The sequence below is a fragment of the Spinacia oleracea genome, chromosome 6 (genome assembly GCF_020520425.1).
Source record: "Spinacia oleracea cultivar Varoflay chromosome 6, BTI_SOV_V1, whole genome shotgun sequence".
Taxonomy (NCBI): domain Eukaryota; kingdom Viridiplantae; phylum Streptophyta; class Magnoliopsida; order Caryophyllales; family Amaranthaceae; genus Spinacia; species Spinacia oleracea.
In genome coordinates this window covers 136,988,792-137,013,380 of record NC_079492.1, presented here as the reverse complement: position 1 = coordinate 137,013,380, position 24,589 = coordinate 136,988,792, and the positions used below count along the sequence as shown (strand labels likewise).

At 37.0% G+C, this 24,589-nt stretch overlaps 4 protein-coding genes across 4 annotated transcripts; 1 reads left to right on the top strand and 3 right to left on the bottom strand.

Annotated features, from left to right (window-relative positions):
* Positions 1–64: 64 nt before the first annotated feature.
* Positions 65–691, bottom strand: LOC110791650 (uncharacterized). Its single transcript, XM_056832837.1, has one exon. It carries the CDS (start codon positions 689–691, stop codon positions 65–67), a length of 627 nt encoding a protein of 208 aa, XP_056688815.1.
* Positions 692–10,240: 9,549 nt separating this feature from the next.
* LOC110791641 (uncharacterized) lies at positions 10,241–11,903 on the bottom strand. The gene is made up of 2 exons (XM_021996410.2): positions 11,356–11,903; positions 10,241–10,505 (listed from the first exon to the last, which is right to left on the bottom strand). The coding sequence occupies exons 1-2, from the start codon at positions 11,803–11,805 to the stop codon at positions 10,431–10,433; spliced, it is 525 nt and encodes a 174-aa protein (XP_021852102.1). The 5' UTR covers positions 11,806–11,903; the 3' UTR covers positions 10,241–10,430.
* Positions 11,904–15,035: 3,132 nt separating this feature from the next.
* LOC110791640 (BAG family molecular chaperone regulator 4) lies at positions 15,036–20,325 on the top strand. The gene is made up of 4 exons (XM_021996409.2): positions 15,036–15,448; positions 17,010–17,266; positions 17,381–17,527; positions 19,867–20,325. The coding sequence occupies exons 1-4, from the start codon at positions 15,265–15,267 to the stop codon at positions 20,059–20,061; spliced, it is 783 nt and encodes a 260-aa protein (XP_021852101.1). The 5' UTR covers positions 15,036–15,264; the 3' UTR covers positions 20,062–20,325.
* A 1,607-nt stretch (positions 20,326–21,932) lies between these two features.
* On the bottom strand, positions 21,933–24,096 carry LOC110791649 (6,7,8-trihydroxycoumarin synthase-like). The gene is made up of 2 exons (XM_056832836.1): positions 24,059–24,096; positions 21,933–22,269 (listed from the first exon to the last, which is right to left on the bottom strand). The coding sequence occupies exons 1-2, from the start codon at positions 24,094–24,096 to the stop codon at positions 21,933–21,935; spliced, it is 375 nt and encodes a 124-aa protein (XP_056688814.1).
* Between the last annotated feature and the right edge of the window lie 493 nt (positions 24,097–24,589).

Sequence of the window (24,589 nt, the reverse complement as noted above, 5' to 3'; positions counted from 1 at the left end):
AGAGTTTCGGGAGATAATTTTTTATATCTTGGGGGAACGTGCGCGCTAGCGCACGTTCCAACAACTAGTATGCAAAGGACAAGAGTTTCGGAACAGATATATCGATGAGTTCCATTTTATTACAACGCGATACTTGTAAATGTTTCAATGAAGAAGAAGAAACTGATGATCTAATGCAGGATAAATATGGCGCCTCTTCAATGCAAAGGTACTCAAGAAACAGGCAATTCTTAATAAGGTTTTCAACCATTTCTAAAGTTATATTCACGTCATTTAGACTCAATGATGTAATCGCGTTCCTGAAACCAAAAGTGGTTGCCTTACAATATTCATCTGGAAAAGTATAACGCTTTTGTTCTTGTTGATAATATGCCCCTGGTGGTTTCAAGTGTAACACTAGCTTCTTTGCTCGTTTCGCTATTGCATAATCCACCCATTTATCAATATCATATTGGAAACTATTATCCAGATCGAAAACAACCTTGAATTCGTTTATATAAGGACCTTGATGTTCATCCACAATATGATTAACCCAACTTACGAATTTCGATCTCTCTTCATCAGCAACTTTTGAATTGTATTTGATATTTTGCATTGCTAATGGATCTTCGACAATCAAACTAGGAAAACGTCCAGATAATCGGGTTTTCCATTTCTTGGAAACAAGATAACTTTGTACGATTTCTTTCATCGAAAATGATAAAGGTCGCAACATGCGACCTTTAAGCCGTGTCACAATGATGACATGGCATGCTTATGTGTCATGATTTAAATTGGAATCTAAAATATTTAACTTATATATCCTACTATACATGTTTAAAATAATGGTAGGAAAATCTTAATATTCTAATTTGTTTTTTTCTTTATATCGATTACCTTATTTACATATTTTCATAGTAAATTTTTTGCACTGATACTAAAAATATTATGATGACTCATAGTTTACGTGGCGCTTATATGTACCAATTAAACTCCAACACGTAAGATTGTGACAACTAAATGTTGTGGCAACTTGCGACCTTTATCATCCTCCTTTTTTCATAGTCAAGGAAGACAAGATTGACAACAGTATGTCGTTTGGTAATTTTATCAATCTATCGTCCACGTCATCACCAATTGCTTCTTTATTGCCCTTGATTAATTCAATTAACCTTAGGTACCATAATTTTACCAGGTCAATACAACACTTGAGGGCATCTCGAGTCTTTTTCTCCATATATATGAATTCAATTGCTGCATAAACAAATTAATTGCACAAGGAAATTCGTTAATTTTGTTAATTAAATACCAAACTTGATTATTATATATCCTTTCCATGTATTGTTATATTTGTTACTTAGTATACCAATTGCTTGTTGGTTTAGTGGTGATTGGGGTTGAACTTGGTAGAGAGAACCCGTGTTCGATCCCCGCAACAACAATTGGGAGGGGACTAGAACCTAACTGTTTATGCCAAATTTCGTCTAGGGGCGACTTTCGGCTAGGATCGACACTAACTAAGTGATTAACACAGGAAGCAAATAAAAGAGACACGACACAGAGAAGTGTTGACGCGGAAAACCCAGGAATAAGGTAAAAAACCGCGGATAGCTATGAGGCTATCTATCCACTAAGTATTCTATCTGACTGTTTATGTGTTTTTCTAATAATCAATACGAGGAATTAAAGAGCTAATACAAGGGTAATATGAATATTTGATAGCTTGAGAGTTTGAGTGCTTGAGTTAACATGTCCTTTGCTTGTCATCGTCTTCGTGCTTTTATAGGATGTTTCCAACGGCCCTGTTAGTTGAGAGAATCCCACAAAGATAGGGATCTCCTTATCACACGTTTCTTCAGTCTTCAACTAATTCCGCGCTTCTCGCGCATATCTTGGACTTGTTCTACTAGCGCGACGGCGCTGCCTGTCATGGGCCTTGGGCTAACCTATCTTTATCAATTTATTCCTTGAGGTCACGTCTCTGTCGCTTATGCGTTGTCGCCAGTCCTTCGTCGTCTATGCCTCGTCGTACGGTGCTACGTCAGACGCGTCTCCCTGGCACGATGTTTACCTGTGACACGACAGAACCTGGTTGACATGACATGATCAAACGTTAGAGCGGTTATGTCGTTAGTCCAAAAAGTGGGATAAAAGTTTGCCCCCAATTGTGAATTTGCGGAGTCACACAGAGCAAATGAAACAATTCAAATTTAAAAAGCAAAAACCGTCTTCAACCGTCTAGTTCGTGGGACAAAATCGTTCAGAATTCCAGAGTAATAAATACCATTTCACGACATGCAATAAAGTTCTTCACACCAAGATTTTTCAAAAAAATTCCAGATCTGAAAGCAGGTGAGAGAAGAGGGAGAAAGTGGAGTTGATTTTCGCACTAAATTTGCCCGATTTCAGGTAAATTTGCTTTCTTTTCTCGATTTTCCTGTAGAATTTTGTAAGTAAGATGGGTAGATCTAAGTCAATTGTGGTGAGAGGAAAGGGGGAGTCGGGATCTGCCCGGGTTAAGTTCCTTCATCCGATATACTCTACCGTGGTGGACCCGGCGGCGTTTATCGAACTTGCTGGTTTGCCGCCGTCAGCAGAAGTGAAGATTCCCGGTTCGGACGAGGAAGCCTTTGACTGTCCGGAGGGGTATGTAGTCATGTATGAGTATCCGTTCGCAATTGGATTCAAATTCCCTTTCACTCCTCTAGCTAGGTCTTTTATCGAGGTTTTCCATTTGAGTCCGGGTCAATTGATGCCCCAGATATGGCGGGTTTTCACGGTGGTGCATGGGGTTACTGCAAACTGGCGAGCGCCGTTTGATCTATCTGACTTGATGTACACTTACGACCTAGCGCTGCAGAAGTGTTGTAGGTATACCCTGGTCACGAAGAAGGGGAAGACGAATTTAGGTGTTGGTTTAGGTGTGAACGACAGGGGTTGGCAGAGTCGTTTTGTCTTCGTAAGCAAAGATTCCCTGGGAGATAAAGGGCAGTTTCTGGTCGAGGGGTGGAGGACGGAAGGTAAATGTGTTGTTTTGTCTTTGTTTCTCGTCGTTTTACTGAACGTCGCCTTACTTGGTTTTGTTTTGCAGTTGTCAAGGTGTCGTCGCTGACTGAGTTGAACGCTGATTCTCACGACAAGTATCAGAAGTTTTTGGGTTACTCTGTCGAGGACAAGTCTTTTAGTCGTGACGGAGAGTTTTTAGACGAGCAAGAGGTGAACCACTCAGGCGACATCGCCGAGGAAGAGGAAGTAGACGAGGAATCAGGTCAACTGACTCGTCGTCGAAAAAGGTTGGATTTGCTCAAAGAGGTAGTGGCAAACTCGTCGTCCACCGAAGGAGAAGTAGGCGATATGGCTGACAACTCAGGTATTTGATGTTTGTTTATTTTTGGGATTATTTTTTTTGCTTTGGGTAATGTTTGACCTTGGCCTTTTTGTACTGGGTGTAGAGCACACTTTGTCGTCTAGGCTTGTGTCGAGGATGTCTCAAAGCGAGATTCAGGAGCGTGCGAGGAAACGACTAAGGTCGTCTTCGACTTCTGGTGGGCAAAGTATGACGGTCGTACCTCGGTTCTCTGCGATAGGCTCGTCGGCTGAGACGCCTGTCGTCATAGGACTCGAAGGTTTTCATCCGATTGCTTCGTCGTCGCCTCCGCAGCCGTTCAAGGCGTCGTCTGCTGCTGTCGACGTTGGTAAAGTGTCTGCTGCGTCGGCCAAAAAATGTCCTGCTAGAAGAATCCCGTCGAGGATACGGTTATCACTCTGCCCCCAAGCTTCTTGGGCGATGATGAGACGGCTGTTACATGGCTTTCGCCGATCGCTTGATCCTGCCTACGACGTATCGACGATATCACTAGGTGGATCCTCTTCCTGTCGCGTCGGACGCCGCTGAACTTAGCCTACGAGTGAGTTTTATTTAACTTTCTCTCTTTATGCAAAAAATGTGCGTTATGTCAATTTGTCGGGTGTAGAATGTACGTTGTGTTAATCTGTTTTGGCATTGGTCTTGCGCAGGCGTCGCAGGCTGCCCTGGCTGTGCGCAGGCAATGTTCGTTGTTGTGCGACTAGGTGACAAATGCAAGACAGCTGGCGGCGACGGCGAAGAAGGCGGCCGTGTCGAGGGAGGCGAAGTGGAAGGCTGCTGAGAAGAAGGTCGTCGACCTCGCTGCGGTGGTTAAGGCTAAGGGTGATCAGTTGAAGGGTAAGGATAAGCAGCTAGCCGACGCGGCTAAGAATTTGGAGAAAGTGAAGGGAGAGTTTGCCTCTACTACGGAGGAGTTAGATGGGTTGAGGAGCCTGTACGATGCCCTGCAGGTGGAGGCGAAAGATGTCGTGGCTCTAGCTATATGGAGGACGAGGGCGCAAATGATGTACTCCTGCTTGATTGGGGAGACCAGCATTTGGCCGTGTCAGAAGGAGGTGGACGACTACCTGGCCAATGGCGGTACCATGGCTGATTTGTCGGTGCCCGTGGTGGACTCGGAAGAGTTGGCGAAGACGGCCGATACTGCCAGTACCGAGGCGATAGAGGTGGACGTTGCTTTGTTGGCCGAAACTGATGATCTAATGCAGGATAAATATGGCGCCTCTTCAATGCAAAGGTATTCAAGAAACAGGCAATTCTTAATAAGGTTTTCAACCATTTCTGAAGTTATATTCACGTAATTTAGACTCAATGATGTAATCGCGTTTCTGAAACCAAAAGTGGTTGCCTTACAATATTCATCTGGAAAAGTATAACGCTTTTGTTCTTGTTGATAATACGCCCCTGGTGGTTTCAAGTGTAACACTAGCTTCTTTGCTCGTTTGGCTATTGCATAATCCACCCATTTATCAATATCATATTGAAAACTATTATCCAGATAAAAAACAACCTTGAATTCGTTTATATAAGGACCTTGATGTTGATCCACAACATGATTAACCCAACTTACGAATTTCGGTCTCTCTTCATCAGCAACTTTTGAATTGTATTTGATATTTTGCATTGCTAATGGATCTTCGACAATTAAACTAGGAAAACGTCCAGATAATCGGGTTTTCCATTTCTTGGAAACAAGATAAGTTTGTACGATTTCTTTCATAGTCAAGGAAGACAAGATTGACAACAGTATGTCGTCTGGTAATTTTATCAATCTATCGTCCACATCATCACCAATTGCTTCTTTATTGCCCTTGATTAATTTAATTAACCTTAGGTACCATAATTTAAGCAGGTCAATACAACACTTGAGGGCATCTCGAGTCTTCTTCTCCATATATATGAATTCAATTGTTGCATAAACAAATTAATTGCACATGGAAATTCGTTAATTTTGTTAATTAATTAACAAACTCGATCATTATATATCCTTCCCATGTATTGTTATATTTGTTACTTACAGTGGCGGCACCAGTAAAGGTTCAGTGGGTTCAACTGAACCCTTACTGGCCCGAAAGAAAAACTGCCCGATTTTTATAATTAAATAATGTTTATATAATTGAAGGCTCACGTTAAACCGTACGCATCACTATAACATTTTCACCGTATTATATTTTAGGGTTTGACGTATTTCGTGTTTATTATGTCCTCGAAGGTAACTAAAAATTCAATTGGGTCTAACTAAGAGTTGGACACTTTGTCTCTTAAATTCTTAATTAATAGGTATGGGGTTCGAAACGCAACGTTTTGGAATGAAAACAGACCTTTGGTCAACCTTTTACTCTTAATTGAAGCACGCGGCCGGGCGAGAGATTTAATCATTGATATCAACCTAGTATTATTAACATTCGATAAACTCAACTTAACTCAATTCAACTAACAACAAACAACATGGAACATGCAAAATAGTTAAAGTGATCAATATACAGAACGGGATCAAAATTCAAAAGTGACAACCTAAAGACAAAAGGCAAGCTAATCGAATGAGACAAACTAATACTAATTGAAGGTAAAACATAATAAAGGAATCGGAGAGAGTGGACGAGAAGCTTACTTGACGAAGAAAAGAAATCAATCAATTGAAGGCTTACGTTACGCCATTACGGAGTACCACGCCTTTGGAATTTAGGGTAAATAGTAGTCGTAATACTTTACCAAAAGAACTAATAATATTTTAATCATGACTTATATATGTATATAACTATATATACATTGACGAGATTATAAAAGGTAAGTAAAATATTTCACTTCTATCAAAATTATAATAGCTGCACCATTTCGTAATCTTTTTCTAAATCTATCTATAGTAATATTAGGAAAGTGGTTAATATTTCCTAATTTTCGATCGTCTGAGTATGAGTTGTCATTGTTGGTTTAGGATCGGAAGAGTCAAAATCCTCTAGCTAGCCCACAATTAATAATCTATGTGTGTTACTCTTTTCTATTAGATGAAATTTGTAATTAATCGGACCGCTTTTATTTTCATATGTAAACTAATATACCAAGTAAATATCAACTTATTTATCTACCCTCTTTAAAAAAATATTTTTATTTAAGATTTTTTGTCATTCAAAACTTTAAAAATATCAATTTATATAATTTAACATATTACTTTAAATTTTATTTAAACACCTTAAAAAAACACAAATTAGAGATCAACACCAATTAACATTATGGGCCACATTTTTGCCTATTAGAGCATCTACATGATAAGCTAATTTCTAAATTAGCTTATCATGCCACATAATATTTTAAGCTACTTTCCTTTCTAACTAGTTAGTACCCTAGTGGTTAGCTACTAAGTACTAACTTGATATTTAATGTAGTCATATTTATCAATTAATATTTTAATTTAATTAATTTAATATTATTTTATTGACCAAGTTATTTCAAGCAAATTAGCTTAAATGACCAAGCTACTTTATTATTTCAACTCCAATTGTCAAGCTAGTAGCTTGAAATTTCTAAAAATTGCAAGCAAGTACCTAGCTACAACTATTGGAGATAGTCTTTTTTTTTAACGCAAAGCCGACGATATATATTAATTAGGCAGGGCTAAAATCCCCAGAACAAGATTCTCAGAGAGAATACAAAGATGGAGCACCAATATCCAACATATTCCTAACACTTCTAAATAGCGTAGGCTAAGGCATAGAGAACCAAACCAAAATACCAGAGAAAACTATAACTTGTGAAATCCAACCTTGCCGAAAGGAAAGCAAAAGACACATAAAATACTAATATATACAAAAGAACGCCAAAACATAAACTTGTGGACACATGTGTCACCCCAAAATGAAGTCATCCAGATTAGTTGTTGGTAACGCTTCCATTTTCCTCATCATCTTCAATTTCAACAACATGAATGTTATTTGTTGTTGTTGAACCACCAACAACGAACGGAACAAACTCCTTGCCTTTTCCTTTATCCACCTCAACTCCTTGCTGAGCAGTATGTGAACTTTGCAACCCCTTCTTAATGGTCGAAACAATGGAGCCAAAAACAATCTGAGAAGCTGAAGAACCTTCACCAATCTTGTTTATAATCTCCGTATTCTTCTTTTTTGCATTACAAATAGCTCGAACCTGCTCACGAGCGTTTCTTCTCATCTCTTCTACATAGACCGGATTTGCTTTCTCAAAATCCCCTTCATATTCATCTTTGGCACAGGAAGGAATAATATAATGAAGCTTATGCTGCACCATCATAATTAAAGAATGCGCTGCTAAGGCATGAGCAACTATGTTGTAAGTTTTGGGGATATGAGAAAAAGTGATAATCCATCCCTCCCCTAATAACTGAGAAACCTCCCTCAGAACAGGGCCCAACTCATGATGAGGATGATCCTTCACCTTATCCAGCAACAACTTCAGATTTAGAGCATTAGTCTCTATTTCCAATTTGTCAATCATGAAGTTTTTTGCTATCTTCAGCCCCTCTCTCAATGCATAAAGCTCAGAAGCTAGAGGAGAATGAACCTTAAATTTTGTGGAGAATCCCACAAACCAGGAACCAGTGTGTCTTCGAAAGACCCCTCCCCCTCCAGCAATATTCCCTGACTTCCACGCACCATCTATGTTAAGCTTCATGTACCCTTCTATGGGTGGCATCCAATGCTTCTTTGGTATGACCTTATCAGACCTGTTGTTTGGAAACTTATCCTGAAAAGCTAAGTTAGTAAACTTCCAATCCACAAAAAAAGAATTATAAAGAGAGAAGGCACTTTTCATTTTAAGATCAAAGACTGCTTTGTTTCTTGTAATCCAAATATGCCAAAGTGCTATAGTAAAAATAACCTTCCATCTTTTTGAGTTTTGAAGATTAAAATGAATCCAATTCCTCCAGTCTGTATTATAAAAGCGATTATAATGGAAGTTTTCATTTTTCCATACTCTTTGGAAAATAAAAGCCCAAAGCACACTAGATTGAGGACAATCTCTAAAAAGATGTATGTGATCTTCTTTATAGTAGAGACATCTAGAACAATTTGGACTGATACTGTTGATTTTCTGATTTAAAGAGGAAGCTACAGGTAGAATTTCATGGCAGCAATTCCAGAGAAACATTTTATATTTAAAATGACATTTAATTTTCCAAATAGAATTCCAAGGAACATGATCTTGAATGATGGGAGAAGGGTTCGTTAACTGAATATGATAAGCTGATTTGATTTCAAAATCTCCATTTTTTGAGTATTTCCATCGAATAAAGTCCTTTTCCTCTGAATTGTTAGAAAGAGGGTAGGCCAAAATAAGATCTTTTATATGAGATGGGATGATATGTTGGATTTCATCCAAATGCCACTTCCCATCTTTAATTATTCTTTCAACAAACCAGTGAGCCTTTAGGTCTGAAATTTTAATTTCCTCAAGAGTGTAAAGAGGAGCTTCCCCTATCCAATGATGATACCAGATAGAAGTGTTCTTCCCATTCCCAATCCCTACCATTAATCCCTGATGGAGAATTGGATTTCCTTTGAGAATGTCTCTCCATATAGGGGACTGATTATAAGTAGGAAAGCAGTTTAAAAGATTTGTATTCTTAAGATATTTTTCTTTCATAATTTTCACCCATAGCTTGTCTGGTTTAGTTAGAATGCTCCACCCTAATTTTGCCATAAAAGCTAAGTTCCACTCCTTAAGCCTTCTAATCCCTAAGCTTCCCAAAGTAGTAGAACTAGTAACCTTACTCCAAGCAATTCTTGACATATATTTACTATTATCCACTTTGTTCCAAAAGAATTTTCTACAACATTTTTCAAGAGCATAAGAAATGGTGGTTGGGAATAAATTGGTTTGCATAGCATAAAGAGGGTAAGAATTGAGAACTGCTTTAATAAGAGTACAACGACCAGCCATGTTTAGAAATTTGGTTTGCCATCCCCTTATTCTTTCCATAGTTATATCAAGAAGCCCCCTGTAATTGGTGATTTTCAGTTTATGAGGTCTAATGTCTACCCCTAGGTATTTTCCAAAAGAGGTTGAAATTTTTAGGCCATAGTTTCCAGCAATATCATTCCTTATATTGTGATTCAAGGAAGAAGGAAATATGATGGTAGATTTAGTCAAACTTAACTTTAATCCAGACATATTCCCGAAATGAGTTAGAGTATCCATGATGGTAGACATGTTATCCTCAGAGGCTACACTAAATAAGAAAACGTCATCCGCGTAAAAAACGTATCCTCAGATGACTATTGGAGATAGTCATCTTCCCCGTTTTCTTTTATTTTCCGTTTTTGTTTCACTTCCCCTGCTTCTTGTATTCTTTCCTTTCCTGCTTCTTGTTTTCTTCAATTCCCTTCACCAGCTAAGAAAAACATTCTTGTTTTTCTTTGGAAGAAAGGGTCAGATCACGGGTCGAATTATTCGTAGGTTTAATTTTCGGGTCATATATGCAAAGCTAGAAACGATGTATTAATAAAATAAAATTTTACAAAGATATAGCCCCAACGAAAGTCTATCTTCGTAGATAACTTCCGGAACACACTGAGGACCACAATACACGGTACAAAATCGAACAATACACATACACGGTACAAAATCGAGAGGAAGTATTTTCGGATATCAGATATGTGTGGGCAAATGCATATCATAGCAAAAGACAAAATAAGAAAAATGACAAAAAAGAAATTAAATGGTACTTTTTTAAACAAAAATGGTCCTTTTTTTAACTGAATAGTCTTTTTTTTTTACAGAATGGTACTTTTTTAACATAAATGGTACTTCCTTTTATCTTTTAGCTATTTATCTTTTAGCTGATATGTGTGTTGCCACACATATCTATATCCGAAAAAACAACCTCACAAAATCGATTGTACGGTATAAACTCACGTATCACAAATCAACCAAACAGCACTTGAATAGATCATCAACACAATTACAACATCATCCAATCATTTCAAGCCAGCACACATACATCATTATTCAGAAAAGACGAGCAGAAATTAAAAAGCCCAGGTTGATGGTGACAATTAATTAAAGAAGATAAACAAACAAAACTTGAAAAAGTCTAATTGAAAGATGATTAAAAGACTGCGATCATAGACGCTTCTCCAATTACATGACCTTCAATTGCATCCAACAACCTCTCCTTGTACACCTGTAAGCACGTCACCAAAGTTTACATTATACAATTAAATCCTCTACAAATATGAGAAGAATGAAGTTTAAATCATTCTAGATGATTAAAAAATTAAATACTTACGTTGGAATTTGGATATACGTATACGTATATCTAAATTTAAAATGGTGAAGTAACATTTTTTTTTAAACTCAATAACACAAATTAAAATGCTTCATTTACCTTGTAAAAAAAAGGTAAGAGGTACTGGTTTGCAAAATTGCTAAACTAAAATACGAAGTATAATTGTTACAATTTTTTTATTGAAACTAGTTTTTACCCCGTGCATCATTTTTTAATTTAAAAATTCGAATACATCATTTATGTAATATAAAGCAGGATACACAAATTTTGAAACAAAAAAATGTGAAACATTTGGAATATTATGAAATTAAATTTAGAATGTTAAATAAATAAAATTATTTTTGAAATAAAATGAATATCTAATTAATTAAGGAGGAGAGTGAAAAGGATGAATATAAATGATGATTTAACCAAAAAAAGAAAAAAAAAATATAAAAGAGATAATACGTGAAAGTGATGATACGTGGCATCACTTCCAAATATTGTATTTTAAAATATTAGAATAGATAACAAGCTATTCATCCGTTTCACAAACGTATACACCATTTTGACTTTTTATAAGGAATGCTGTAAAATAAAATGTTCATACACACATACATAACATGCTTTCGCAATTCGTTATTTGTCGTGACTCGTGACGGTTGATTAAAACGATATGAGTATTAAAAAAAAATATTAATTGGGTTAATCTTGATTTAGATTTTTCAAGTATAACTAGGAAAAAATAATGAAAAAACAAACATACCGTCTTGCCGAGATGAATTTCTTTATCAAGTGCATACAACTTAAACTCAATCCGATGCCCATGGCTAGGCATAGTAGGAACTCGCCAACCAGGTACCTTATCATCATTATTCCCTTCCGCAATATTCCCAAACTCATCACCCAATTCCTGATCTTGCTTACCCGAGAATCCCTCGGATAACCCTTTTAAGGTGGGTGGGATATGGGCCACGACCCAAATAGTCCACGGAACAAGTGGACTACTTGGATCCGGGGCATCAATATCCTCCACCACCAAAGCCAAACTCTTAGTCCCTTCCGGAACATTATACCACTCTATCGGAGGCGATGTACGTTGTTTGGCACCTTGACCTTCATCGGTGTACTTACGTGGTAGTCGGCCGTCTTCCTTGTTTACGGGCGGGCAAACAATCCGGAACTCTTCATGGTCGGGTGTAATATTGGTGCTCATCGTTTTTGTTTGTAGTTGGTTTTTTTGGCTAACTTTGGAAATTTATGAGGATTTTGTTGTGAGAAATGTAACACTTGTAAGATGTAACTTATATTTGGGGGTGGATATGTAGTTATATAGTGTCGTGGGTGTTTTGGATTTCTTTTAATAGAAAGTAGACTAGAGAGCTGAGGAGATGACACGTGGTGAGTACGGTCTCGAGTCGGCAAGAATAGGAAAGGGGATTCATGAAACACGTTACACGTGGTGGGTGTTTGTGATTTTTTTTTTTTTTTAAAAGGGGATAAAAGTACGGAGTATATTAGGATATTTTGGTGATGCGTTGGGTCATGAAGAATTCCGTGTCCGAACTTATCTACAAGCAAGCATCGCCAAATATCTCCAAGTCTCCAACTAATACTCCGTATCTTATACGGAGTACTTGGATTAGTGGTCCTGACTGAGTGAGTGAGTTCCCGACTAGGCTTGTTCAACAGGTCGAGATCCATTAAAAGTCCTTGATCTGCCCGGTTTAAAATGGATTAGGCCCTAAAAGTATTATGTGGTTTGGCCCTTAACGAGTCAAATTAATAACGGGCCGGGATGTTTCGGGCGGACCCTTACTAGGTAATTAATTATTAATTGAAATTGCTAAATCTAACCATTTGGGCTTCTAGCTAAATTAGTACCAGTGGACAGATCACAGATGTGGCTTTATAAAATAGGAAAAATTAATACTCCCTCCGTCTCTTTTTGTTTTTTACGTTTGGTATCTTACACGCATTTTAACAGCTAATTAATGTGTATTGAGCTTCCTCTATTTTTTTTCATTTAAACAAGAAAAATTACGTTACTTTATAATATTTTTACTTTTATCAAAATTTTGATATTGGGTAAATAAGAAAAGTTTAATATCCCAATTAAAAAGTGTGAGAGATTAAATAACCTAATAAATTTAATTGGTTAAAATAATTATTAGACACAAATTTTGATAAAATATTAAAACATTTATGTGATAATATAAAAGGAAATGTAAAGAACATTTTGAGACGCCCAAAAAGAAAAACATAAATAATAAAAGGAGACGGAGGGAGTACCATCTAGTCATCTTCTTGAAACAGTCTCACTCACATATTGATTAACTTACAAGTTACAACGGTCCAACCTTTGGGAGGTGTTTCCCACAAACAGTCCCTCATCAGAATTACTTGCTAATGAGTAAAAGGGGCACAAGAAATATTTTGATTCGTCCATTTAGTTTGTTTAATTTTTAAGTGCACCCAACACATGCCCAACATAGTCCACTTCCTTTTCTCCGTCGTTCACGCGGACCAAAATAATATGGACCCCGACCGGTCTGATCCAGGAAAGGGAGCAATTGTCACGTCTTGCAGTCACAGTGCAATGAATAAATTGTTTGTTGGTTCATTGGTGATTGGGCCTGAACTTGGTTGAGAAAGCCCCGTGTTCGATCCCCCCACAACAACAATTGGAAGGGGACTGAAATGTATCTACCGAGTGTTGGAAATCCTATTGAGAATACAAAAGAAAAATGAGTGGGGAAAAGGGAATGTGAAAAGTCCTACATGGAAAAAAAGCCAACTACTTCTAATGTTTATATTTGGGGGCTTGAGGGAATCATTTGTTTAAGAAAGCATGTGAGTGGCATGGGTGGTCACAACACACACACGCGCGCGCCGGGCCGGGCTCGGGCGAGGGCCGTGGGCCGTGGTACTTGGTACTTGCGGTTCGTGGGCCGGGTTATTCTTTTTGGTCAAGGGCGGTTTGATTAAGTCAGAAGACTTAATCAACCCACTAACTTTGGAAACTGCTCCGTTAATCAATCAATCTCTCAAATTCCTCTCTTTCTGGGCAAATATTCTGGTCTCCAATCGGGGATTGTGAGTGCACATAATTCTCGGTGTCGTGTAAACCCTGGAGGGCAACCGCAAGTGTTCTACTGCATCGGAGGTAGCGCGGAATTGTCTTTTAGAGCAGTGGTCCGGCCACGGCACGACAATCGTTTCAGTTCGTATTACGCAACATCCAGTTAAGTCGTTCCAATTACTTATTTAGCTAACACCGAGAACTCACCCCAAATCCGAATCAGCCTAAAGTGAACCGGGTGGTAAAAAAAAAAAAAAAAAATTGCAATGAATAACGACACGGTCGTAAAGGGCCTGCTATCCTCCTGTGAAATTTCCTGATCCGAGTTAGCAAGACCTTGCAAGCAAACAACAGATTTTTGTTAGTTCCTACTTGCACGGTTCAAATGGGTTGGCAACTTGGCACAATTGTGCATATAACGTGTCCGATGGGCCATGCCCATTGACCCATTACTACTTCCTCTACTTTTCTTCTTCTCTTTTGGGCCATAGGTTGACCCCAATGGGCCTAACTGGCTTGTGGGTCTTGTACTGATTTGTAGTAGAGTTTTTTTCTTCTTTCCTCTAGCTAAGGAAAGCTCCATAATAGATGTGTTTTGTGATGAGGAGGAGGGTAAGAGTAGGAAGGGACGAATTCTCTGTAGGAAACGAGTAAAAAAAGCAAGAACATAAAGAATGTAACCAATATTCAACTAAATCACTCTTAACATTTCCATAAATACATCTCTAATGGCCTGTGTGTAAATAACAAGCACATCACTTGTTATATTTAAAATAATATTTGTAACTCTACCTAAATTTTCGGATCGGTACTCGTATTGATAATCATCAGTCCGGATACGCATATTTCATATTGGATATTGTATCGAATTTTGGTTTTCAGATAGTTTTGCTTAAAGAGCGTAGAAAAAATAAATAAAAATTTAAACAAAAAAGTAAAAAGTTTTAAAGGTTCAAACTTATGTGAAATGTTTTGAAAAAAAAACTATCCCTATAGTTAGAATTATTGTAAGGTTAAAGCTAGTAATAGAGATTATAATGAGAATAACATGTATAAATTAAAGTTTGGTAATTTCAAATTCTCGCATATCACTTGCATCTCTAAGGCTTCGTTTGTTATAGGGGAAAATGATTTTACATGATCTCACAAGACTTCGTTTGTTATAGCGGAAAATAATTTTACATGAGCTCATTTTCTCTCAAACCTTTATTAACCAAATACCCCCTTGCTAATTAGAAAAGCAAACCATAGAAAAATGAAAAAATCATTTTTAAAATGAATTTCCCATCAATATAAACGGAGGCTAATTGAAAACCTAGGTGCTAATGAGACAAGACCAAAAGCATTGAAATTTCAACCTGGCAACTCGAGGCTCGAGGTGCCGACCTCAAAACCTGATAAAACGTCACAGCTTAAACAACCCCCACCTCCAATCAACGTCGTCTAACTCCAAAACAATCCACCCTTCGCCATCCTCCCCGCAATTGCGTAACCTGACGTTAACCACCGACCCACCTCAAAATTAAGCCCAAAATACAAACAAAAGTAGAAAAAAGTAGAAAAAATTTCCGCCATAATTTTAGAGAGAGAAAGATGAATCCAGTAGAAGAAGGCATGAATAAGGAGAGAGAGTGGGAGATGAGGCCAGGTGGGATGTTAGTACAAAAGAGAGAGGATGGTTCCGATGATGATAACATTAATCTTCCTTTGTACAAGATCAAGGTCTCTTTTGGCTCTTCTTTCTTCGATTTCACCGTGCCTTGCAAATTCACTTTTGGTATTTTCTTCTTCATTTTTTATTTGTACAACTATTGTTATTTTCTGGGCTTTTCCCTTTTTTTCAATTTATGCTTAGTAGTTCATTGTTAGTTCTAGTTTGTTTGCCTCTTCACTAAGCTCCGCAAAGGGTAAGGATGTATGCGGGATTTGATCCTGGGTTTTGTGTACTACCCCATAAGACTTTAACCTACTAAGCTAATGGGAATCCACTTAATTGTTATTTTTCATCTTGATTTGTTGGGTTGCTTCTTTTCGACTGGGATCTTTTTAGGTGGAGTGATTTGTGAATTGCGGTTTGTATTTTGAATGTTCAGGGTTGTTTTTGGTTGAGGAATTGTCTATGTGAGTGTGAAAGTGGTTTGATTGAAATTATGGTTTTTTTGTGGGATTAACACTTAAGGGTACCTTAATTTGGGGCAATTTGGGGTTTTACAGAGGGGGGTATTGTTGAGAAAAAATGCTTCATGAGAGAAGTGGAGAAATTTGCGAAATCATGAACTTGTTTGTGGTATTAAGATTTAAGAGTGGAGCTTAATTTGGAGGAATTTTGGGTTCGAGAGAGGGGATTACAATTCGACTTGATGTAAGCCTTTCCTTTGCAAAGTATTGTGTGGAAGAGTTCGGTTGGATGGAAGAAAGCTCCATCTTTGATTTGAATTGAAGGACTTTGATATGAGTACAATACTCTCATCCGGGAATTATAGTTATGTATGGAGTATAAGATTCTGGATTGTGTGGAATTTTTTTCATGTTTTTTAAAATTAGGAATAGATTATGATCATTTAACAGATCAGTTGTTAAAGGGAATGGTGGAGAGAGGATGGGATGAAGACACCAATCGTATCTTTGTTGAAATCAAGGGGAATCCTGAAAAATAAGGGGTTGTAACTTGTAACTAAGTGACTAATAAGCATTGCCAAGGCTACAATGACGCCACGACTATAGCGCAAGAAGTTGGGGAGAAGGGTTCAATGGGTCAAATAATTATGATTTGCTTTAAAAAGTGAAGGACTTGTTAGGAGTCGTACCCAGCAACACCTTAACCACTACACCAGTTTTGTTTTTGTTTAAATTTAGGAAACTAATTAATTAAACTATATAAATTTGGGGCCCTGGGCCTGTTCCGTCGCCACACCCCAAGAACCGGCACTGCTAATAATCCTGGATGGTGAGTACTTGCAAAGAGATTTAAATGTTAATTACCTGTCTTGACTGATTAGAGCTAAGGTACGTGGACAGTAGACTGTGTGCTTCTTGACCTTCCTACACAACTTACATGCTTATAGTAGTTGTTTGTAATGTGATTATAAGGACTCTTCTGTTATGAAGTAATAATTATCCTGAAGCCCTGAACAAGGTGCGGATTCTGAAATAGTGTCATTAGCAGACTTCCAGCATATTAACATTGTTTTGGCATTCTATGGGTTATACTTGATGTTTTGCCTTTGTGTTCATTGCGCTTTTCTCAAGGAATCTGGTGGTTCTTTTTTCTAAATGGGATTTGACATGATGTTTAATGGCTGATTATTTTCTTATCCCTCTTTTTTCATGATAAAAAGGTGAATTGAAGAAACTTCTTGCTCAAGAAACTGGGATAGAGCCAGAGGACCAAAGATTGTTCTTTCGGGGGAGGGAGAAGGATGATGCTGAGACTTTGCTTATGGCAGGTTTAAAGGATCACTCTAAATTGTGGCTTACAGAGCGTCTCGCTAGCAAAGAGAAAAAAATGGAGGAGGCAAGAAAGAAAGATGAAATATCGAAAGCATGTGCTGCAATTGCTGAAGTTCGGGTAGAGGTGGATAAGCTTTCTCAAAGGGTAACTACATTTCTTTCATGGAAATATTTTTTCTTCAGTAGTTTTTCAGCAAAGAAATTTTTATTTGGCGAGTAGAAAACTGTTGTTTTTATTCCAAATCTTTCTTATATGTAGGTCTCCTCCTTGGAGGCGTCTCTTTATAATGGAGCAAAGGTAGATGAGAAGGAATTTATCATCTTAACGGAGTTGCTTATGGTTCAATTGCTGAAGTTGGATAGCATTGAGGCTAACGGAGAAGCAAAAATCCAGCGGAAGAATGAGGTGAGTTGGTTTTGGTTGTGAACATCAAGACTGAATCCTTTTGTCCTGTACAATTCTTATGCAAAATTTGGATGTTTATGTATGGAAGTTCGCGAGCTACATCTTTGAAGAATTAAGTTTTTATCAAGGTGTACATTTACGTTTAGGTTATTTTTATTGAAGGATCTTTGAGTACAATCCTTCCAATAGGTATGGGATAGCTCCCTTCTCCCTCGACACTGAACACTGAAGGTTCATCTGATCTGTTGGCAGTTTTTCCCTTCCACCCTTTCATAGACATATGAGTGTACACATGCTCTGAGCCTCTCACTTGTGAACTTTCAGGTACATACCTTTACAGTTTACAGTCGATAGAGCTTATTAGAGCCAAGATGAACGAATGTAGAGACCTTAGCTTAACCAAGCAGAGCACATTTGTTTACTTCTTTAGGGGAAAGGAAAAGCTGTTAGATCGAGAAGGAGCTCAAAGAGCCAAAAAATGAGGACTAGGAGTTAGTAGAATGATAGCCATGTCAAGTTTTCTTGGTACAAATTTATGCTCTTGGCTTATGTGCTCAAGTCAATTATTTGTATATGATTTTACCAATATGAAATTTCATATTGTGAATTGCGTAACAAGTATGTAATCCTCCCTTGTGTGTTGTGTGTGTCTGTGTGAGTAGCACATTACGGTAACTTAATACACTTCGAAGGCTCTTCTACTGTGAATCTGTGATATATTTGGGTTGCTCTTGAATTTCCCATCAAAGGGTAATAAGTCAGGGGAGCAGCCTACATCAATGTTCAACCGAGATTTACATGCATTTGCGCATCAAGATTTTGTCAGGATGCGTAGTGCAGTAGCAACCCCACTTCAATTGAGATATTTACTAAGGGAAGTCAATTCGGGTATTTGCGAGTGTTGCTAACCATCATTGTTGGCTTTCTCATGAACCACTAATAATGATTGAAGCCATTCATGATTCCGTACCATGATAGTATAATATTGTTACCTCAATGCCTATAATAACTGTGTGCTCATATGGCTAGCTGCTGGTATTGTTATAATATTTGCAGTCTTGGAGTGATTCGTGAGTAGTGGACTAGTGGTTTGTGAGTAAAGCATAAATGTATGCGCCAACTATGTAATGGAGCCTGCGTGTTCTTGGAATGCCAGGTGTTGGTAAATTAACCCATAACAAGTCAATGTAATGACTTAGTACTTTAAGCTTTTGACAAGATTGAACAATTTTCCAGTTGTGGTCATATTATATTGGGTGTGCTCCTTGTCAAAAGTTTAGGGCTTACAAATAAATGTGAAATACACCAAAAAGTTTCATTCGTATTCCTTAGGAAATTAAATACAGAACTTCTCTAATTTCAGGAAGTAGAGAGCATCTAGGCAACAATACCCCTTCCGGACTTTTCTGCGGAGGGTCTAGAAGAAACTTCAGTGTAAAACTTCTCTTTTGAATATCCATCTCTGGATCTTTTCCCACAATCCATTCTATTTCTGATAGACGTCTTGAGCAATTATTGGTCTGGATAATGGGTAGAACTTTTAAGTTGGAAGTAATACCTTGAACCAATTATTGACCTCTTTGTACCAAACATTTTATTCCTTTTTTTCCCCCATTCTTGGAACTTTCATTGCCTTCATTTCAGATAATTGCAGAAGGCATTTCCGAAGTTGCTTTGAATCGGAAGTGCGATTTTTCTACTCTTCTTCGACTGGTAATATAATTTCTTGATCTGCCTTATGTTCAAGTGTATTACTTGACTGGGATATAAAGAGTTACAAATCTTAGTTGCTTCTTTTACTTCACTTAATAACTTGTGGTTGTTGCTTTAATCTTGGTAAATATTATTGGTAAAGTTCACTAGTTTGAAGGATGGGAAATGGCAAGTAATTTACAGACCTGTTTCTTCATCTGTTTCTTGGTGGTTGAAAGGGAGTTGGTATTTTTTACTAAAATATCATATGAATCATTTATTAAACACCCTTATTCATGTACGTGTTGTTGCTAAACATACGTGTATTTCCAGTAGCATTTTTTGAAACAACCTTGTATATAACAACAAAGACGAGTCTCATGAATCAACAAGGAGATAGAGGTTTGACAAGGTGAAGTATATAGGCATCATCTTTTGGTTATAGACTTATAGTTAAACACTTGTTGACTTTTTGGAAACATGAAGTAACCGGAGTAACAAAAATAGAGTAACCAATATTTTATATTTGTTTCTCCCTGTGACTTAGGGTGTGGCGTACTTTTTACTGATAATGTTCTCTTGATTCAGGGTTGTGCAATTTGTTTCTCCCTGTGAGTTCTGACAGTAGGTTGTGCATGTTTGAACAGGTTCGTCGTGTGCAAAGCTACGTGGATACACTGGATGCCCTGAAAGCAAGAAACTCTAATACATATGATGATTGTGGCAATACTGTAGCAGTGACCACCAACTGGGAGACTTTTGATTCTGGAGTTGGGAGCTTGACTCCACCTCCAGTTTCATCATCTTCAAAAGTAGATAAAGAATGGGAGCGGTTTGAGTAAGCTTAATATGATGTCAATTTTTTTGGTGCGATATATTATGTCATATTATTATTGATTGTACAATTCATAGGGACTTGTGTGATTATGATTTTTTTGCCTGTAATGGCTCCTTATCAGTTCGGAGTTGTATTTAACTCTTAAAGTACGGAGTATGAAAGTTGCACATGAAGTTGTTGTCCAAATCTTTTTGAGAAGACATTCATCAATGTATATGATCACTTACATCAAGTTAAATACCCATGTTTACTCCTTGTTTGTCGTTCACTGTCTAATCTTCCCTTGTTTTTCAGCCTTTGGATACATAAACCCCGTCTGTTGGAAGCCGTTAGTTTACTTTTCGGCTTTTTATTCCTCCATGTTGCTAAGATGCGACATCTTGTGCGACTTAAAATTTTTCGGTAAGTTACATTGTGTGGCTATTTTTGTCCATGTGCTTTGACATTGTAGATACTCTAATTTTGATCCTTTCAATCCTCTTTAGACATAGGCCCTGTTCACCTTATTTCTCCTGATCTGGTATTGTCTGATTTGATCTGGTCTGATCTGATCTGAATTTATTTTTTCTGATATGGTCTGATCTGAATTTATTTGGTCTGGTCTGGTCTGATCTGATTTGGTCTGATCTGATCTGATCCTTCATAACTAAGTTTAAACAAAAATCTACATTTATTAATATTAAGCGACTTATGTGTAAAATAAATGTTACACAAATTTATAATATTGTTATTATTTATTTGACTTTGCTCATGATTTAACTATTCCTTATAATAGATAGACCTATACATGATTTAGATAGATCGGTTATGATCTAGACATATAAGTTCTGACCAGGACATGATTTGTACAAATCAGTTCAGATCTGAACATGATCTGTACAGTCCAGTTCTGATCTGGACATGATCTGTACAGACCAGTTCTGATCTGGACATAATTTGTATAGTTCAGTTTTGATCTGGACATGATCTGTACAAATCAGTTCTTCTCTAGACATGATCTGTACAGATCAGTTCTGATCTGGTCATGATATGTACAAATCAATTCTGATATGGACATGATCTTTGCAGATCAATTCTGATCTGAACATAATCTGTACATAGTCGATATCTAAACTAGTTATAATCTGAATATATCGATTTTGATCTGGACATGATATGTACAAATCGATTTTGATCTAAACATATTGGTTTTGTAAGGATCGGTTCTGATGTAGACAAAATCTTTGCAGATTTGAACATGATCTGGACATGATCTGTACAGATCAGTTATGGTCTGAATATTATCTGATCCAATAAGTTATGGTCTAGATATATAATGGTTCTGATCTATAAGAATCAGTTCTGATATGGACATGACCTGATCATATCGTTTCTTATCTGGACTTAATGATTTTAATTTGGACATGATGAATTTGAATGTTTTGTTAATGTTTTTTTATTCCTTAAGTAATATACTATAATTGTGCCGACAACAACATTTTTTTTATTAAAGCAATAAAAGTATATCTGAAATAAGTATAATAACAATGATATAAATATATACCAATAATAACAATGATATAAATATACAAACTAAATTTATTGTATATTGAAAATTTGGAGTAACTTTTATATTATGAAAATAAAAGGTGGTGTATAAACATTTTAAAGAATTAAATGATAACCTACCTAGCTTTACACATTATTAGTGATTTTGAATGAATATTTTATTAAAACTAACAATGATCACTAAAAAATAGATCATTTTTACATATATGGTGGTAACTTTTAAGCAATTTGAGTTACTTTTAATCTGATGTATAATATTTATTGTACACCACAGTTAAATAAGAAATTGTGCAAATATATATGAAGAATAATATTTAATTTTATGACTTAACCCAAGAAAATTACCATAAGAACGGCTTTGATGTTGTCCAAAGATAGGTCAAATGCAAAAGTACCCTCTTTTTTAAGATGGAGCAAAACATCAATGATGTCTTGTTCCTGTTCCTCGGTTTGTAATCTGTTTGGGTGAAGATGGTCATTAATAATTTCTTCAAAGAATGCATCTAAATCCTTGAATGCCTTCTCGAGCCTAGACGATTGTCCGGTTAGCTTATCAAGCCATCCAACGGAAGGGAAATAGTCGGAGAAGAAGAAGGTGGTGAACATAGCCTGAGCTTCACTTAGAAGCCTGTGACATTTAGACCCTTCATCATCGCTACCATACCTGTGAATTGTGAAACATAACAAATTACCATCACATTTTATTATAAAATGGGCGATGATAAAGGTCGCAAGTTGCGACAATATTTAGTTGAGATGACTAAATCGATCATTGGTTCGTAATCCATATTCACTTTATATATGTATTGACTTGACAAAAACACGCGATTATTTGGTCTATAAAAAATTTAACTCTAAAATAAGTTAAGCAATATTTTTTACAATATAAAATAATTAAAATGTATAGGTTAATTATCAGACCCGAGTTTGACCCGTCTCCGAGAGTGACCCGACCTGAATTCTATCTGATCCAATTATTATCCGATCCAAACCAAGACCCGAACCCGAAAATAACTATTTTGCAAACCGACTTAAACCCGACTTGATAAGATCCGAACCCGAAATTACCTATTACAAACCGACTTAAACCCGACCGAAATGTGACCCGACCCGAACCCGACCTAAACCCGGGTTAGGAAAAAACCCGACATGACCCGACCTGAAATCGACTCGACCGAACCCGAGCTCAATCCGAACGGAATATTGACCCGACACAACCCGACCCGAGATGACCCGACCCAAACCCAACCCGATGACCTGTTTTAACTGCTCTAGTTGGCATAGATCAATTATTTTATTTGGTTGCTTGAGGACAAGAGTTCAAAGGTTGGTTTGAAAGTGAAAGGAATTGAAATAAACAAAACCAAAATAGTATCACGAGTTTTAATTATGTAGTATATATGTCGCTTTATCGCGCATTAGTTATCGGACGACGTCTAAGTTATCAAAATCTATTTATGTGAAATAATTGACATAATTTGTGAAATTACGAGTTAATTTTGTTAGAATAATGTCTTGAATCGTCAAGTCCCTTACTGCAACCCTCCAACACGGGAATCTCGTTGTCTGGTCAGCGAGTCGAGGTCCAGGGTTGTCTCCGAACTTTACGTACGGATATCTGTTATTCTGGACTAGAGTTATCTGTTTTGGGCCTATTTTCTGGGTTTTTCCGCATCTTTTTTAAATAGGACTATATAAACTCTCTAGGTCATAACCTAGTTTGTATTTTGTAATCTATACTCCTCAAGATCAATAAAACTTTCCTTCCATCTGCCTGTGGACATAGCTAACACATTGTTAGTGAACCACGTTAAATATCTGCGTTTTTTATTACGTTATTTAATCTTTCTTTGCATTCGTTATAACAGATTTTATTGTAAAAAAAAAATTGTTTATCTTATATGTGCTTATGAAATAGAGAAATGCACTTTTGCGCTATTTAAGTATGCTCCTCATACTCGATCTTGATTGTCCCTCAAGGTAGGGAAGACAATTTTCATAAGCTACTCTTTATTAAGTCTAAGAAACATACTAAAGATAATTTCGTCATAACAAAAAAACAAATGCATATGTAATAGAACCATAAAATAATAAAAAAGACAACAAACATATACGTACTATCTTCGTTTCATAAAGATGCTTATTGTTTCGGTATTGGAATCAGGTGGTGTGGTCGGGCTCCAAGATCTTGAGCGTAGAGTGAGTTCCTGCAAAAGTGAACCCCGAGCTCCGGATCGGGGCCTCCGACGCCCAACATTAGTATCCATTAGATAATATAGAGAGAGAAAGTAGAGAGTAGAGTGTGAGAGTGGAGGAGGCCCCTACCTTCCCCCACAAACCAGTATTTATAGGGGTTTGGTGGACTTAGGTCATGGACCAAATTATGTTACATGGTTTGGGCCTTGAGTCTATGGGCCTTGGGACCCTTAATTGAGCTCAAGGGAGTATGTTACCTTGTACTTAGATTAGCCCACGGGAGTATCCCATACATTTACAGTTAGCCAATTACTATTTGCACAAAGATTAAGACAAACGTAGAAAAATTGGTTGAATATAATAGAATATGGATAAAGTTAGAGAAAGTGTAAAAATGTGGGTGAGTGTAAGGAAAAAAAAGCGAGTGAAAAATTGTAAATATTATGGTGTAAGAAGGGTAAGGTAGTAAATTTTCATGTCCAAAAATAAAATAAAATAAAGTGTAAAAAATATTATGAAACGGACTAAAACGGAAAGGGGTCATTTTAAAATGGAGTTAATAGTAAACAATTTGACAATTATAGTAAGTGATTTGAAGATATTGTTTCTTTCGAGAAACCCTTGAATAGGCTATATTTTTTTGTTTTTAACACACACCATCAACATTTGGAGTAAATAGATCTGCAGGTCCCTAAACTTTGCCAAAAGGAGCAGTTAGGTCCCTCAAGTTTCAAAAGGAGCATTTAGGTCCCTCAAAATGGATGAAAACCGCTGCTTTTTGACTTCTG